General features: G+C 37.2%; 2 protein-coding genes across 9 annotated transcripts; both read left to right on the plus strand.

Annotated features, from left to right (window-relative positions):
• Positions 1–476: 476 nt before the first annotated feature.
• LOC127806928 (uncharacterized) lies at positions 477–5,704 on the plus strand. 8 transcript variants are annotated; one of them, XM_052344541.1, is made up of 7 exons: positions 477–754; positions 862–949; positions 1,347–1,423; positions 3,903–4,096; positions 4,823–4,949; positions 5,022–5,139; positions 5,249–5,704. In XM_052344541.1, exons 4-7 carry the CDS (start codon positions 3,946–3,948, stop codon positions 5,303–5,305), a joined length of 453 nt encoding a protein of 150 aa, XP_052200501.1. In that variant the 5' UTR covers positions 477–754; positions 862–949; positions 1,347–1,423; positions 3,903–3,945; the 3' UTR covers positions 5,306–5,704. The 8 variants fall into 8 exon arrangements, with proteins under 8 accessions (XP_052200501.1, XP_052200500.1, XP_052200503.1 ...); XM_052344540.1 differs by having other exon boundaries at positions 1,350–1,423; XM_052344537.1 differs by having other exon boundaries at positions 479–754; positions 3,980–4,096.
• Positions 5,705–10,238: 4,534 nt separating this feature from the next.
• Positions 10,239–12,083, plus strand: LOC127805641 (pollen-specific leucine-rich repeat extensin-like protein 1). The gene has a single exon (XM_052342391.1). It carries the CDS (start codon positions 10,239–10,241, stop codon positions 12,081–12,083), a length of 1,845 nt encoding a protein of 614 aa, XP_052198351.1.
• The last annotated feature ends 2,909 nt before the right edge of the window (positions 12,084–14,992 follow it).

The raw sequence follows: 14,992 nt of genomic DNA on the forward strand, positions 1-14,992 counted from the left end.
TGTGACTTATTTTTTAAAGATCGTGAGATAAATTTAACAAATACAATAAAAAAATATTTTTTTCTTAAATAAAATAACTTATTGAAATCATCATATATATAACTTAACAATAAATATAGTAAGTATTAAACCTAACAATAAACCTATGATCTTAAAACAACTTATTGAAATCATCACAAATAACTTAACAATAAATAATAAGCATTAATGAAGCTATAATAATCTCAAAATTCAAGTTTAGCGAATCTTAGATTTCTCCTCTTAAATCCCAAATGACCCCAACGCACGAATAGCCAATATTGAATTTATCCATTTTCAGTACTCTCACAAAACATATATCTGAGTCTGGATCTCAGATGACCCTCAAATGGGCCTTCAAATTGTTGTTAGAATTCCTTGATATTAAAGTATAAACCTTATCTACATTACATACATATATACATATAAAGAGATAAAGAAGAAGCGGACGACTAGGAAAAAATAAGTAAACGAAAAGGAAAACAGTCAAGGGGGGGCTCGCTCATCTTCTGTCCTGGAATTCCAAGGGAAGCGTTGGCTGTCACGTAATTTAGAGGGCTCTCTCTCTCTCTCTCTCTCTCTCTCAGACCCCCCGCCCTTGGCTCTTTCTCTCTCCGGAATTTCTCGCCTGAAGTTCACCTTATCAAGGCCATTTCCCCTTCTATCTCTCTCTCTCTCTCTCTCTCTTCCGGGATGATTTCCTCTGCCTGATGAGGTTCTGCTGTATACTCGTGCGGTATGTTTGTGCCCATCTGTAGTCTGCGTTCTATTTGAATTTCTTTGGGTTTTTGATTTGAGGTCGAAAGAGGTTCAATTGGGAATTTTCTGTCGCGATTTATGCAGGATTTTTGCCCTGAATTAGTTGATTTTACAAGAAATTGATGTCGAGTTGAATTATCCCTCTTTGATGTCTCTGTTGATTGTTTATTGGGTGAGTTTCAATACAAATCTTGCTATACTTTGTGCCTAGATAATAGGTTCTAGACTTCTAGTTTAATTTATCTTTCCTGCATTTCCACCTAATTCTGCGGTGAAATTTGACAAATCAAATTATGGCATTGACTGAAGAGACAACACAGTTAGGCAGCTCACGGCAAAAATATTGTATCTTTGTAGCAATCATGTCACTGATCTACTATCGATGAATTTATCTTGTTTTTAAAATTGTGTAGCCCACGGGTAAAGTTGCAATATTTTAGTTGATAGACAAAAGATTAGTACTATTTTATTTTAATTTTTTTCATGGTGAGGAAGTGTAGCATTCGAATTCTGATCTGAAAAATAGCCCGGGTGATAAAGCTAAAAACCACTCGCTTGATTGTGTGAAGCAGGTACTTTGGCAGGTGAATGCTTACTGAAGGCCTCAATCTACTGCACGTATTGGCAATGGTGCTCATGGAACCAAGTAATCAGCTTGATTTTCATTTGCTTAACTAGGTTCATGTTATGACTAGACTAGATGCAGAAAGTTAGAGTCTCGTGATGTTTTTATGTGACTGATATCTAATACAGGATGTGTTGAGTTTGTTTTGAATTTGTATACCGACCCCAATTATTAACCCAATCCAATTATTAGGTGATTTGGAATTTCTGTATAATCTCTGCTTATACATGTAATATATATATAGGTATACATATTATACTCTCTGGTTTGCACTGGGTGCATAATGGGATCATCAGGGTGTTGTGTGTGGTTGGGTATATCGGGCCTTTGGGGTTGAGAAATTTTTTCATTGTAAACCTTTTTTTCACGTGGTGAATTTTATCTTTGTTCGCCTGTGAAGAAGGCATCTTATGGAACCATGTTGAATCTTTTTGTCCCCGATTCTGTGGTCCTTCTTTATGTTTGTCCAGAATTTTCTATGATAATTGATACAAAATTTTATATCTGTTTAACGCTAACACAGTGGAAATGAATAAGCAAAAACTATAAAGAAGCTGGAGCATGTAAATTTTTAGTTGGAAATTGAGTTATCATATTTTTATCCCACTAGGTTCAATGGTCATTCCAATTTATAGATTGCAAGATGGATCAAATAGCCTTTTGCTGCAAATATAAAAGGAAAAGCATTCCATAAGCAAAAATGTGAAGGATCATATTGCTTGGTCGCCAAACTACATTTGACCATGCTTGCTTGTGTGAACAAGTTACCTTTTAAGTTGTAACTTTACTTCTGTATTTTGATTATGTCCTGTGTGTACTGTTACTTTAGGCAACTTTGCAGTCCATTTTCTGATAATAGTGTGTTGCACTTGGTAGTTTGATAGTGCAACAACATGGAACATCAGTTAAACAGCCAACTGAGAAAACTTAACAAGGTTGCTAAATGTTTTTGACTGCTTTTATCTTTTGAGCAAACAACAACATAGCAAACCATAATCCCATTAGTGGGGTTAGCTATATGAATTCTAGCTTGCCAATTGTTTCTTTTTATGGCCTCTTTTGTAAGGCCTCCATACCTCATACCATACCTAAGGGTCTCTCACTAAGGTTCCCTTGGTCTTTCTCTACCTCTTTTGTTAAAAACTAGTTTCATTTCATCCACTCTTCTCATAGGAGTCTATATTGGTCTTTCTCTTGCATAATCAAACCATCTTCATCATGTTTTACACATTTTATTTCCGTAGGAGCCACTCCAACCTTATTACAAATAGCGTACATCCATGTTAACATCCCCATCTCCATTATGCTAATATTTTGCACATGTTAACATTCTAGGTCATGTAACAAAGTTGGTCTTAGAGCCATTTTATAAAAAATTTCTTTTAACTTTAACAAAATCTTATAATCACATAAAACATCAGAATCACTTTTCCATTTTACCTAGCTTGCTTTAATTCTATGGGTAACATCCTCATTAATCTCTTCATCTAGATGATTGATCTAAATTTCTAAACTGATATTTTTTTTGGATAGCTTCATCTTCAATTTTCACCATAATATCATCCACACTTATATTTTTATTAAACTTATGTTTCATATATTTTCCTCCATATTTTGAGCTTAATGTTCACTCTGTTTCTCTCGTACACCAACACAATATTATCCGCAAATAGAATACACACTGCTTGGCTATGTTTAGTGAGTTCATCCATACTAGGGCAAAAAGATAAAAGGCTTAATGGTGATCCTTGATGTGATCCAATTGAAATTGGAAAAGCTTTAGTATGTCCTCCACATATTCTGATGCGTATTTCTGCTCTAAGATACTTGTCTTTGATAACCTGTACATTTGTTTTACACCACATGATGTTTTTTTCTCAACTGTATTATTAAACTCCTGTGATATATATGCTGAAATGAGGGATGTTGTTGATTTTATCAGAATGACCAAACTCCCAACTTTTGTTATGGTTGAGTCCTATGTCACCACCACATTTTGTCCCTCTACATCCACTAGTTACCTCCTGAGATTGGCAGGTTATATGGATCATGTTACTAGGTTGAATGATTTCTCATTAGTACTTGTGTGTACCTATGTAGTGCAGGTGGTTTATGCCTTACCCATAAGAGCCTATATTATAGAGACTAGGGTATAGGTGTGGGGTGCAGGCATGTATGCATGCATGACGGTTGTCTAATTCTCATGTTGAAGGAGCTGAGGATAAAATTCAGATTTCAAATGTTTAAATACTTTTATAGCACAAATCTTTTTATATATAGAACAGGTGTTTTGAGCATAACTTCATATAACTCTTTTTACTGTCATCATTTATACTGCGCCCTACCATCTCAGATATGCCATATCCTATTCCTAGTGTCAAGGGTCCAACACTGGTACTTACAATTTAGCATGTAATGTAGATAGGGGGACATAGTGACATTTCACTCCTTTGGAAGTTCTATTACCTAATGAATCTTTCTATTTGGTTCCTTTTGTAAGTTGAATAGTTCATTCAGAATTATGGAAGGATGAATCATTCCTAATGAGCATAAATTGGGATTTCTTGGTGCCACAAGGTGCTACTATTGAGGAGGGAGAGAGTTTAAGGAATACTGTTGAATTGGTGAGATCAGTTCCTGATAAGCAATTTGATCTTCTGAGGCCTTCAGCTCGATCCCACTCACTATTTAAAGGTAGTGATTCTTTTTGTGTGTAATAATACTTCATCAGTCATTTTCCATGCTAACACTGTAAATTAAATTTGTTTTGGTGTTATAAATACTTGATCAGTTATTTTCTATGCCTCTGCTGCAAATTCAGTGTACTTTTCTCTTGTTCAGTGGCAAAACTAACATACCTTATGCATCCTCCTTTCATTTTCTTATGTATTTCCTCATCTACTGCTTTAATGTTAATCCATCCATTTTCTGTTCCTGGGTCACTGATTGAGGAAAACCAGTTGCTCTCACCAATGGATGGCAGCACTTTGTCTGCTATATATATCATATGACAATATGTGATGCTGAAGCATCGTGGCATTGTTTAATTATTTTCAATGTTCACTGGATTTATTTTGAGAAAGCACTTGGTTTAAACACTTCACCGTACTTGTAAAACATTCCAACACTGATGAGTTATTCAAATTTCAAATGCTATTGCCTTGTAACTGCTATTTGGCTTTCACTTCCTGCCAAACCAGTGGCTTCCTCATACAAAATTATACTCACGTTTGTCAGTTTCTAGAAACAAAATCATTGTTGCTGTATCCTTATGCTAATCAAGCTTCACTTATGTCTACCCAAATTCTTATGGGCTTTGGTGTAGAGAGGTGTATGATTCATGTGATGTTATTCTCTGGTATACAAAAAAAATGTTATAAGAACTGATTATTTTGTCAAATAAAATGTCTGGCCACGCAGGGCAAGCAACAGACACTTCTGACCATGATAAAGGCAAGTATACCCTCATCAAAGATGTAGAGGACTTCCAATCGGGCACTTACGACAAGCCCCTACCTTGCTTTGGTTGTGGAATAGGATGGTTTTCGTGAGTATTCATCATTTTCTTGTACCATTTTCCTCGTTTCCTTTATCTGACAGATATTTGTTTCATTTTCAGATTTCTATCCGGCTTTGTTTTCCCGGTTATGTGGTATTACGCCACAATTCTCTACTTTGGGAATCACTACCGGAAGGATCCTAGAGAGCGAGCTGGTCTTGCTGCTTCCGCTATTGCTGTAAGAATTTCCTCACTCTCGTTCCTTCTTCCAATTGAGACGCCTTAAGAGCTAGCTACTACTAGATTCAAATAATATCTTCTTGGTTCTCGGTTTGTGTTTATTGCAGGCAATGGCATGTTCAGTTGTATTGTTGATCATAGTAGTTGTTATTCTTCTATTCTAGCTGGTCTGTGAAATTCCCTCCCCTCTTTACCCTGCTGCCCATCTGCAACTACTGATAGAAGACAATTGAATTGAAGAAAAGCTATAATTCATGTTCAGATGAAAATCTTCGGTACAAGAAAGTTAAAGCAAGAGGCCCTGCAATGGGTTTCAGATAGGAAAATTTTCATGCTACAGAAACTGCTTCCGATTTGAAGAGAAACAAAACAAGAGGGAAGACAACACCCTGAAATTGGCTCATCGCCCATGTATGCACTGCAGAGGGATGAACATTAAGAGTGTGTACTCTTTTATTTGACATTGGATTGTAGCATCGTCTACACAAAATTGAGGTTTCAATCATAAATAGATAAACATAATAAGTTCATATTATATAACAAAAAAGATTCATATTGAGTTATTGACCCTTTGTCTATTAACCATGGTTTCCAGAGAATTTCCTTTAACCAGAAATTTGCATTTTCTCAATGTTTCCAATAGGTTTCCAGAGAATTTCCTTTAACCAGAAATTTGCATTTTCTCAATGTTTCCAATAGGTTTTTGAACTCTGATCTCTAACAAAGATGGGTTCTCCTATGCACTTCATGAAATCTAAATGATTTTATCCCAAAATGAAGTTATTTTCTACATTTTGATGTAAAGTATTTTTACTAAAAAACTGCTTTTGAGCAATCTAAATATATATATATATATATATATAAGAGTAATATCATACATTATATATATAGACTAGACATGCATAGACCCTAAACCCAGCCTAGCCCGACGTGAATCTTGATTAGCCACACAAAAACATATATTAAAACCCACATTCAAATCATTCGGCCGAACACTAACTAAACCCTATGAAAGCTCATTTCAGTCTTTTTATTCCTAGACTTAGAAATGAATTTTATAACAAATTTATCAAAAACAACCACATATTACCTAAAATACATATGACTTTATTATTAAATTATAATATTATATCAGTACCACAAGTTAATATCACTATTTATTAAATATTTTCTCGTGTAATCAGCTCGAGATATACGGAGACTTCAACGGAGGATGAAATGAACCAGAGCTAATAAAAAAGATTGATGGTAAAGAATAGTAATATTGCCTTTTGGTTGCTTTGGTTTGTAGCCAATCGATGCACATTCGCTCCCCTAAACAACTAAAATTATTAACAATTCAAATATCCAAAGACAAAATAGCTTTTTCAACAAGAAATCTTGTTTGTCCTTTGAGATGATATTAATCTGCAATGATTCGAGGAATCTGAGAAATATCCTATGGGATATGTTTGCCAAGTGCAAGTAGAGCCACAAGTTTAACCCTTAATTGAGTTGATTATTAGTTATATTTATCTTATTTAACTTTATTTTTATCTTATTTAAGATTGTCTATAAATACTATTCTACTTTAACTAAATTATTATTCACATAATTTAATATAATATTTCTTTCCCATTTCTTTATGACAAAGACTTATGATTGGCAAAAACAAAATAAAGTAATAAGGTACTAAAAAGTTTAAATTTGAAGAATAAGTACTAAAATTTAATTCTCAAATTTTAATATGAGAGAACTTAATCTCTATTAGCACAACTTGAGAAAATAAGATATAAAAAACTTAAAGACAATTTTAATCTTATGAATTCAATGTCAGGCTCATGTAACTAAGTCCATCAAATACCAATTTAATATAAAGTATGAGAATATGGGATATAACTCTGAACATCTTAACTCACTTTGTTAGAATTTGAGCCCAATGCCATTTGTATCTATTCAACGGATTCGCCTCCAGCTAAAAGTATGTAACTAAGCTTGAAAATCTCAAAAATAACTCGAAATATCTCGACTCACTTTGTCTATACAGAGGCAAGGAACCTCCACATACACCCAAAGATTCTTTACTCCTCAATACATATTAATTGTTCATTTACTCTACTAACTTATCGTTAGAGATTATTCTGGGGGAATAAGCTCCTCCATTTTCTTACAACTCCTCGCAGTCGAAACAGAATTATAGTGATGAGTTCCAAATACCATCATTAAGATCCTAGAATTTGTGCCTAAGGCATGTGTCATGATGTTTCTTAAGTTGTTAGACCTCTGGCTGTGGTAGCTGATATGGTTTTTGTTTGGCTACTGATTGCACATTTCAGATTGAAAGAGAGATCGAAGCCCACCTCGCGAAGTCGGCTTGTTTTTTGTTTATGGTTTTAGCTGTTGCTTGTTGCTTAGCAATCAGGGAGTTGATTTTTCTTTCCCTCACTTTGTCATTTTGTAAATGAGTCCACCTCACCAAGATTTTGAATGGTACGGCAAACCGGGCAGATTTTGACATTGTCCAACCCAAAAATATAGAATTAATGCTCATTTTCTGGCACGAAAGTTACTTGTTTACGCTTCTAATCTTACCAGTGAATGAAGGGAAATAGAAAAGAAATCAAGCTATCGATCACGTTTTTCTTGATGAAGTCCGAAGCATCGTGCTTCGTCATTATCAGCTTCAATGACCATTTATCCATTAATTTTTCCAAACCAATCAAATGGTAATTACCATATAAGTTCGACAAATTAATTATGGCATCTTATAATTTATTGGTGGAATAAGAATCGGGCCTAAGACCCCCAGCTGGCTGTCATCAGTCAGCCAAGGAAAGGCCCCTAAGTCATGGTGAATGGCTCATTGCTGGTAATGGTAGGCCATATAGGTTTTTCTTTGCGGATACAGCGGCTCTTAGATAAAATGGACAGAACAAGCAATGGAAGACAAGTCTGCCTTTATTTCTTCATACTCATAATGGGATACCTAAAACTAACATGGCATTGGACATCGAGCAAGTTAGTGCTGTCACAGATTGATCTGTACTTTCCAAAAGAAAGCCCTTGAATTTTCAGACAGAGAAACAGATGGGCACCATGAAGCCAGAGCTGAAAAAGTCCTTAAAAGTTATTCTTCCCCTTCTTTTTTCTTGTTTTCTACCTGGTCCAAGTAAGAAGATGGTGTGAATAAAAAATAAGATTGATATGTGCTATATCTTTTGTTGAGTAAACATTAGTTCCTTCACTTTTAAATTAGACAAAAAGAGATTGAAGACTCAAACTTAAGACCTTTCTTCAAGTATTTCAACCCTCATACCCCTCAAACTATCACCCTAGCTAGATATATGATATATGTTTCTATTATTTAAGACTCGTAGAATGACAAGAAGAGAAGAGAATCCCTTAAAAGAGTTTTTTTTAACATGAAGGATAACTAATGTGAGGACTGTGGATTTCCACCTCCACCATTCAAATCCTAGGATATGCTTGCCATCCTGGTTTAATCTCTTTCTCTTTTTTTATTGAAGAAAGAAATATACAATACAGACATTCTTGATAATGCACATCTCCTAACAGCTCTGCCACAACAAAGATAATAATACTTTAATGCAATGAAGTAAAGAAGTAAATTAAGTAATGTGCATGATTGAACTGAGGAATTGAGTTCTTACCGGAGGCGGCTGGTGGTGGGCACTAGCAGTTGGAGAAACTTAGGGGACACTTCCCCACAATGAGGTTGTCATCTTCCCCTCTCTCTGTAAGACGAAGGAAGGGGACCCTACGTGAAATCATCCGTGCAAATAAAACCCAATAAGAACACCAACCGCTTCCACGGCGTGGCCAATCAAAGCTTGCCAAGCTGTTTCCTTCTCTAATTCTTTAAAGGTTAATGGTGAGTTGTATGGTGTGTTGAGAGGGTCATTGTTTTTCTTTGTCGTTTCTCAATATAGGCTAGCAGTAGCAGCTTTACAAAATTGGGGCCTTCAATAATAATTGAAGCGTAACGACAAGCATGCGTGGAACATGAAAAGAAAATTGAACACTAAGGGCGGACACTGATCGTATCATTTTACGGTCTACCAGAAAGAAAATGCTGGTGCTCTTGCCATGATTTTAAACGGCCAAACACTTTTTTGATCACAATAAAGATTTAATAAAGTTTGGTTTTCTTAGAATGCAGGAGAATTGTGTGGAGGAAAATATATGTTAATGTTTCTATTAAGGGTTGAAGAAATAATAAATGGGCCCTAATTATGGGCACTGACTCAAAAAGGGCAGCTTTCCCCCATTTTAGGGCATCAAGAGTCATAGATCACAAGAAGGAAAATCTCTGCTTTTTCAGCCCTCCAGCACTGTAAACTGAGCCAAACAAATGGTTCTAACTTCTAAGTAGGCTATGCATTCGCAACATCTCTAAAGATAAATGCAGTATTGTAAACTATTACTAGCTGAAAGTCTCAAACTTGTCTATATCGGGTGAGTCTGCATATGCAGAGAGAAGGTAGTTTTGTGCCATATTCACCTGTGGGGGGCAACTCATGAACAGTGAAAGGGGTGGTTGTCTTTTCCTTTCTTCTTTTGACAAAGTGATGATTTAAAGATGGGATCTGCGGGGTTTTGGTGTAAATGGTTGGCTTTTCAATCATTACTACCACGCTCCAATTATCCCGAGAGAGTAAAATTCCTCTCCTCGGTGCTTGACCTGAAAGACTTTTGCCAAGTTTGAGAGAAGAACCCTAGGTGGACCTTAATTATGAACAATTGTCCAAATAAAACTTTAAACAACTAATTGGTGTGCATTAATATGTCTACTTAAATTGCAAAAACAACTACTCTCAGTAAACAATATTTGTAGAATTGCAGGTATAAGTAATTAATTGGATCAGATGCCAAAAACATCAAAAGCCAGATGATCCAAAACTTAAGAACATAGACAGGTTAAAAAGCATGCAAAAAGAAGAGTTGGATGATTAAAAAATTCACTAAATTATTATGAGTAAAACAGTACCTCCGTACCATATTTTCCTTTGTCAAACCACTCTCAACTTTCCCAAAAGGCCTTTTATTTAAATCTCTCTGGCCGGCCTCAGAAAGAAATCTGCAGCCTAACCGGAGCTCATGGAAGGGGACGCCCCACCCATTTGGCCAGAGTCCACCTCCAACCTTCGCCGCCGATCGTCCCCGCCGATTCTCAATCCGGTGGTGCTAATCTTACTGTTGCCAATCCTTACATTGCTTGTCATTTTTTTCTTGATACCCCCATTAATTTCTCACACCTCTCATGTCCTCCGTCCCAACTCGGTGAAGAAGAGCTGGGACTCACTCAACATTCTACTTGTATTGTTTGCTATTCTCTGTGGAGTTATTGCCAGGAGAAACGACGACGTGCCGGCCAGCAATGAGGGCGACGGTAGCGTTGCTTCAAATGCTTCTTTCGCTACTAAATCTCAGGCTTCAAGTTCGAGTCAATGGTTCGAGGATTCTGATCGCAGAGCGTATGGTTCTCCGGTGATGGAGGCAGAGCCAACCGCTGGTGGCCGCTTGAGGAGGAGAAGCTCGTATCCGGATCTGAGGCAAGTCCAGTGGTGGGAGACCGGAGATAATCAGTTCCGGTTTTTTGATGATTCCGAACTGTACATGGACCGATCGTCGCCCGCTCCGCAGCCCCTTCGCCGCCGTGAGCGGCGGAGTGAGGTGGAGAGGGATGATTCTGATATTAAAGTCATTCCGGTGGACAGATTTGAAGTTCGTGATTCAACTAGCGCTCCTCCACCGCCGAAGTCGCCGCCGCCGCCGCCTCCTCCTCCCCGGCCTCGTCCGCCGCCGGAGAGCTTGAAACCTAGGCGATCACTTCGAAGTGCTCCACGAGAAAAACGAAGCGACAGTGAGTTTCATTTTGTCCAAAACCGATCTCCGCCTACTACGCCGCCGCCGGCACAGCCAGAGTTGCACCGAGCGGAAGAAAAGAAGATGAGCAGAAGTGACCGGAAAAAGAGTGGCTCCGCGAAGGAACTCGCAAGTGCTATAGCTAGTTCCATATACAGTCAGAGAAAGCGAAAGAGGAAGCAGAAGACTAGGAACATTTATGACAATTCACATCAGTCTCCACCATCTTCTCTGCATTCAGTGCCGCCACCGCCTCCTCCTCCTCCGCCTCCTCCACCGTCGGTCTTCCATAACCTGTTCAGAAAAGGAAACAAAAATAAGCGAGTTCATTCCGTTTCCCCTCATCATCCGCCGCCGCCGCCCCCGCCCCCTCCTCCACCGCCGCGTTCAATGTTCAATAATATCTTCAAAACTGGAAGCAAAAATAAGCGAGTCCAATCTCCCTTCTCGTCTACTCCGCCACCGCCTCCTCCTCCACCGCCTCCTTCATCGATCTTCAACAGCATATTCAAAACCGGTATCCGAAGTAAGCGCTTTCACTCAGTCTCCACTACTCCACCGCCACCGCCACCGCCAGAACCTCCAATATCAACACCCACATTCAGACGAACAACTCAAATGCCGCCACCTCCCCCGCCACGCACTCCTCCACCGGCGCCGGAGACACCACGGGGGGGAACCGCCGGCCGGCCGCCGTTGCCCACGAAAGTGAGTGGCTACTACGAAGTAGACGGGAATGTGAACGATGGCGGGCAGTCCCCGGCGATCCCAGTTCCTCCGGCACCGCCTCCGCCGCCGTTCGGAATGCCGGAGATGAAGTTTGTGGCGCGGGGTGATTTTGTTAGTGTACGGAGCTCCCATAGCTCTCGCTGCAGTTCTCCTGGTTTAGATGACGTCGACGCTTCATCAGAGGGGATGGACGGTAGAGATGCGACCTGTCCAAGCCCAGATGTTAACATAAAGGCCGATTCCTTTATTGCTATGCTGAAGGGTGAATGGAGATTGGAGAAGATGAACTCAATGCGAGAGAAGTGGAACATGGGCCAGGGCCCAGGCCCAAGAACCCACCAGGTTTGAATTTCGCACGTGCAAATTTCATGATTTTGAGAAAGAAATGAATAGTGCGCGTGTGTATATATATATATATATGATAACTAGTCACCGGACACACTAAGCGATGTGTGCAATTGATCAGTATGTGTATTGTATGTGTAAAGGTAGAGAGATATAAAGAGGGGGAAATCCATTGGGCTCTAATTGTGTGTTTTTTGATATCTATTAGAGCCCTTTTTCACCCTCTAAGAGGATTTGAGATTTGAGTTGTTTGGTCTTTGGTGCCAATGCATGTGTAGTAGTAGCACTAGGCACAAGGAAAGTGCTTAATGGGCTAAGAGTTCAGACTCCTATTAATTATTTTTAAAAAAGAATGGAGTCTTACTGACCGTTTGATCTTGGATAAGCTGTTTGATGGAAGATTGAATTTGAAGGTGAAGGAAAAACCCAAAAAAAAAAAAAAAAAAATCAGTTGTGTGATGATATGCTTTCTTAGTTGTCTCTGTTCTTTCTGAAACTCTTTGATAACTATTATTATCATCTTGTCATAATTTTAAATAAATAATCTCATAAATTATTGTCTACTTATTCTTGGAATTACCATTCTTACGCGATCTCTCGTACCCTTGATTTCAGCAAATGAGATAAATTGCAGGCGAGTCTTTGAGTTTTGCCCAAATCGAGTATCAAATTCGTAATTTATTGATATTAATCTCAACTTATCATTTGTTCATCACTTAACCTATACCCTAGAAATCGTATATTCTTTTCATGCTTACATTTGCAAGCATAAAATATAACATTAGAAACCCAAAAATAGTCGTTAATGTAGGCTAACTCATTACTTGCAAATTCAAAGTTATGGTTCCCACTCATGTTGGAACTCATTACTTGGATAATTTTTCATGTCAAGTAGCTAACATTTACTAGGGCCAACAAAGTATTAGAAAATAGTCAAAGTGTGAGCATTTTTTAAGTTTTATTTATTATTTATTTATATTTTAAAATATTAGTAAAAATTAAAAAATAATATGTTGATCTTAATTAGTGTCATTTTTTTGTGGAAAGCCATTAGCACAACCAAAACGTTGTTGTTTGAGTCAATTACTCACATTTTGTAACTAAATTTATGTCGTTATCACACAATTGTTAGCATTTGTTCTAATTTTTACCAACATATAAAAAAGTAGACAAGAACCGACCCTAAAAAGATAAACTACTTTTTGAGGTTTTGGAATTGGTCGGTATGATAAGCTCATTTTAAAAATTTTGGTCTTGATCGATGTCTAATCTCTTCTTATCATCAACACCAAAAATTTCCTAACATTCTTGTAGCATGGAAAGCTAAGCTTGAGTCACTTATGAGGCAACTTTATGTCTACTCTTGCTCTATAATTTTATGGATTTAATTCTTTTCTTTTAGAATAAAAATAAAATTATTATTTTTTTAATTTAAGTTGACTCCTTAAACTTAAAAATATTATAATATAATATAATATACGACCATGTAAGCAAATTAAGTGAAATACCAAATTGATTGGAGAGTGATTCCAAGACCAGGAAGAGCCTTGCAGTCAAAGTAATAATGATGGAAATAAGAAAAAAGAAAGCACAAGCAATTCAAATGTCTCACCTAATCCCCAAATAACAAATTAAAAAATGATATTAAATGTAGGAAAGCTTGACATTTTGCCACGACATATATAAAAGTCACTTATTTTTGTAGCTCCCCTCCGCTCCCCGCCCATGATCAAGATGGATGGACAGAGAAGCAACAGCTAACTCAAATCAGAAGAAAAGCAGGTGAGGAGGGCCGGGGGGACCAGAACAGGGCAACCACCACCCAAGCTTTAGACATGCTTTAATCCTCTCAACGAAAAGAAAACATGATATTAATACGTAACCCCCCCCCCCCCCCCCCCCCCCCCTTTGCTTTCATCAATGGGCTCCCACCAAAACATGCATGCCATCAATATGCTTCTTGTACTTTCCCATATATATCATTGTTTTAGCTCTGTATCTAAGGGTGTCTTCATGGTTGCCCAAATTTGATAAATGTTTCACACTTTAACCCTAATTGTCCTGAAATTTGGAGAACTAAATTGTAGCAACCTACTAATAAAATACTCCTTACACCTCAACGTCTCGCATCACATCACCGGCTTGAGTGAAGAGTATTTTAGTTATCTGCCTCACGTCACTTCACTGTCTTAGATAAGAGGTATTTTTATCATTTTAACTGTATTGTGTAGCTCAAAGTGTAGGTCAAAGAGCGTAAATAATATTTTCTAATAAAGTTTTAACTGAGCGGTAAAGTAGAGGTTATGTAATTGCATGGTAATATTTATTAAATTTTATTTATTTATTTATTTATTTGAGATCTGCATTATAATATTTATTAAATTATTTGTAAATGAATCCATCCATTGCTATATGTTAACCTGGATATTTCAAGGGGCAAGAAATTTTCTGTACAGGACCCCTATCCTTATATTTTGAATTTAAATGAATTGTTTCTAATTGGCGATTGATTCTGTGCAATGGGCCAAATGGATTTGGAATTCAAATGAATGTTCATACAAGTTTTTTATTATTTAAGCTTTGCCTCCACTTTTAAGCCAGTCTTAAAGTTTGGTTCATCCTTGATTATTTTGGGGTGTGACGTTGAAGCACTTGGTAAAAGTGTAATATTATTATAAAATTATTCACTAATTATATGATCGACCACCTTTTTATTTCAATATGTAACAACTTTTTGTTTGAATCATGGGTACTTCGCATTGCACCCAAAAAAAAAAAGTGTTTTTACACGAAATTATAAGAATACTCAAAGTTATGTATTTTCTAAAGGTTAAAAGCATATTTTTGTTTATGAACTTTTACATTTTTTTTGGTAGAATTCTAAATTTTTCATAATATTAGATGTATTTCTG

The sequence above is a fragment of the Diospyros lotus genome, chromosome 7, assembly GCF_014633365.1.
Source record: "Diospyros lotus cultivar Yz01 chromosome 7, ASM1463336v1, whole genome shotgun sequence".
Classification (NCBI taxonomy): domain Eukaryota; kingdom Viridiplantae; phylum Streptophyta; class Magnoliopsida; order Ericales; family Ebenaceae; genus Diospyros; species Diospyros lotus.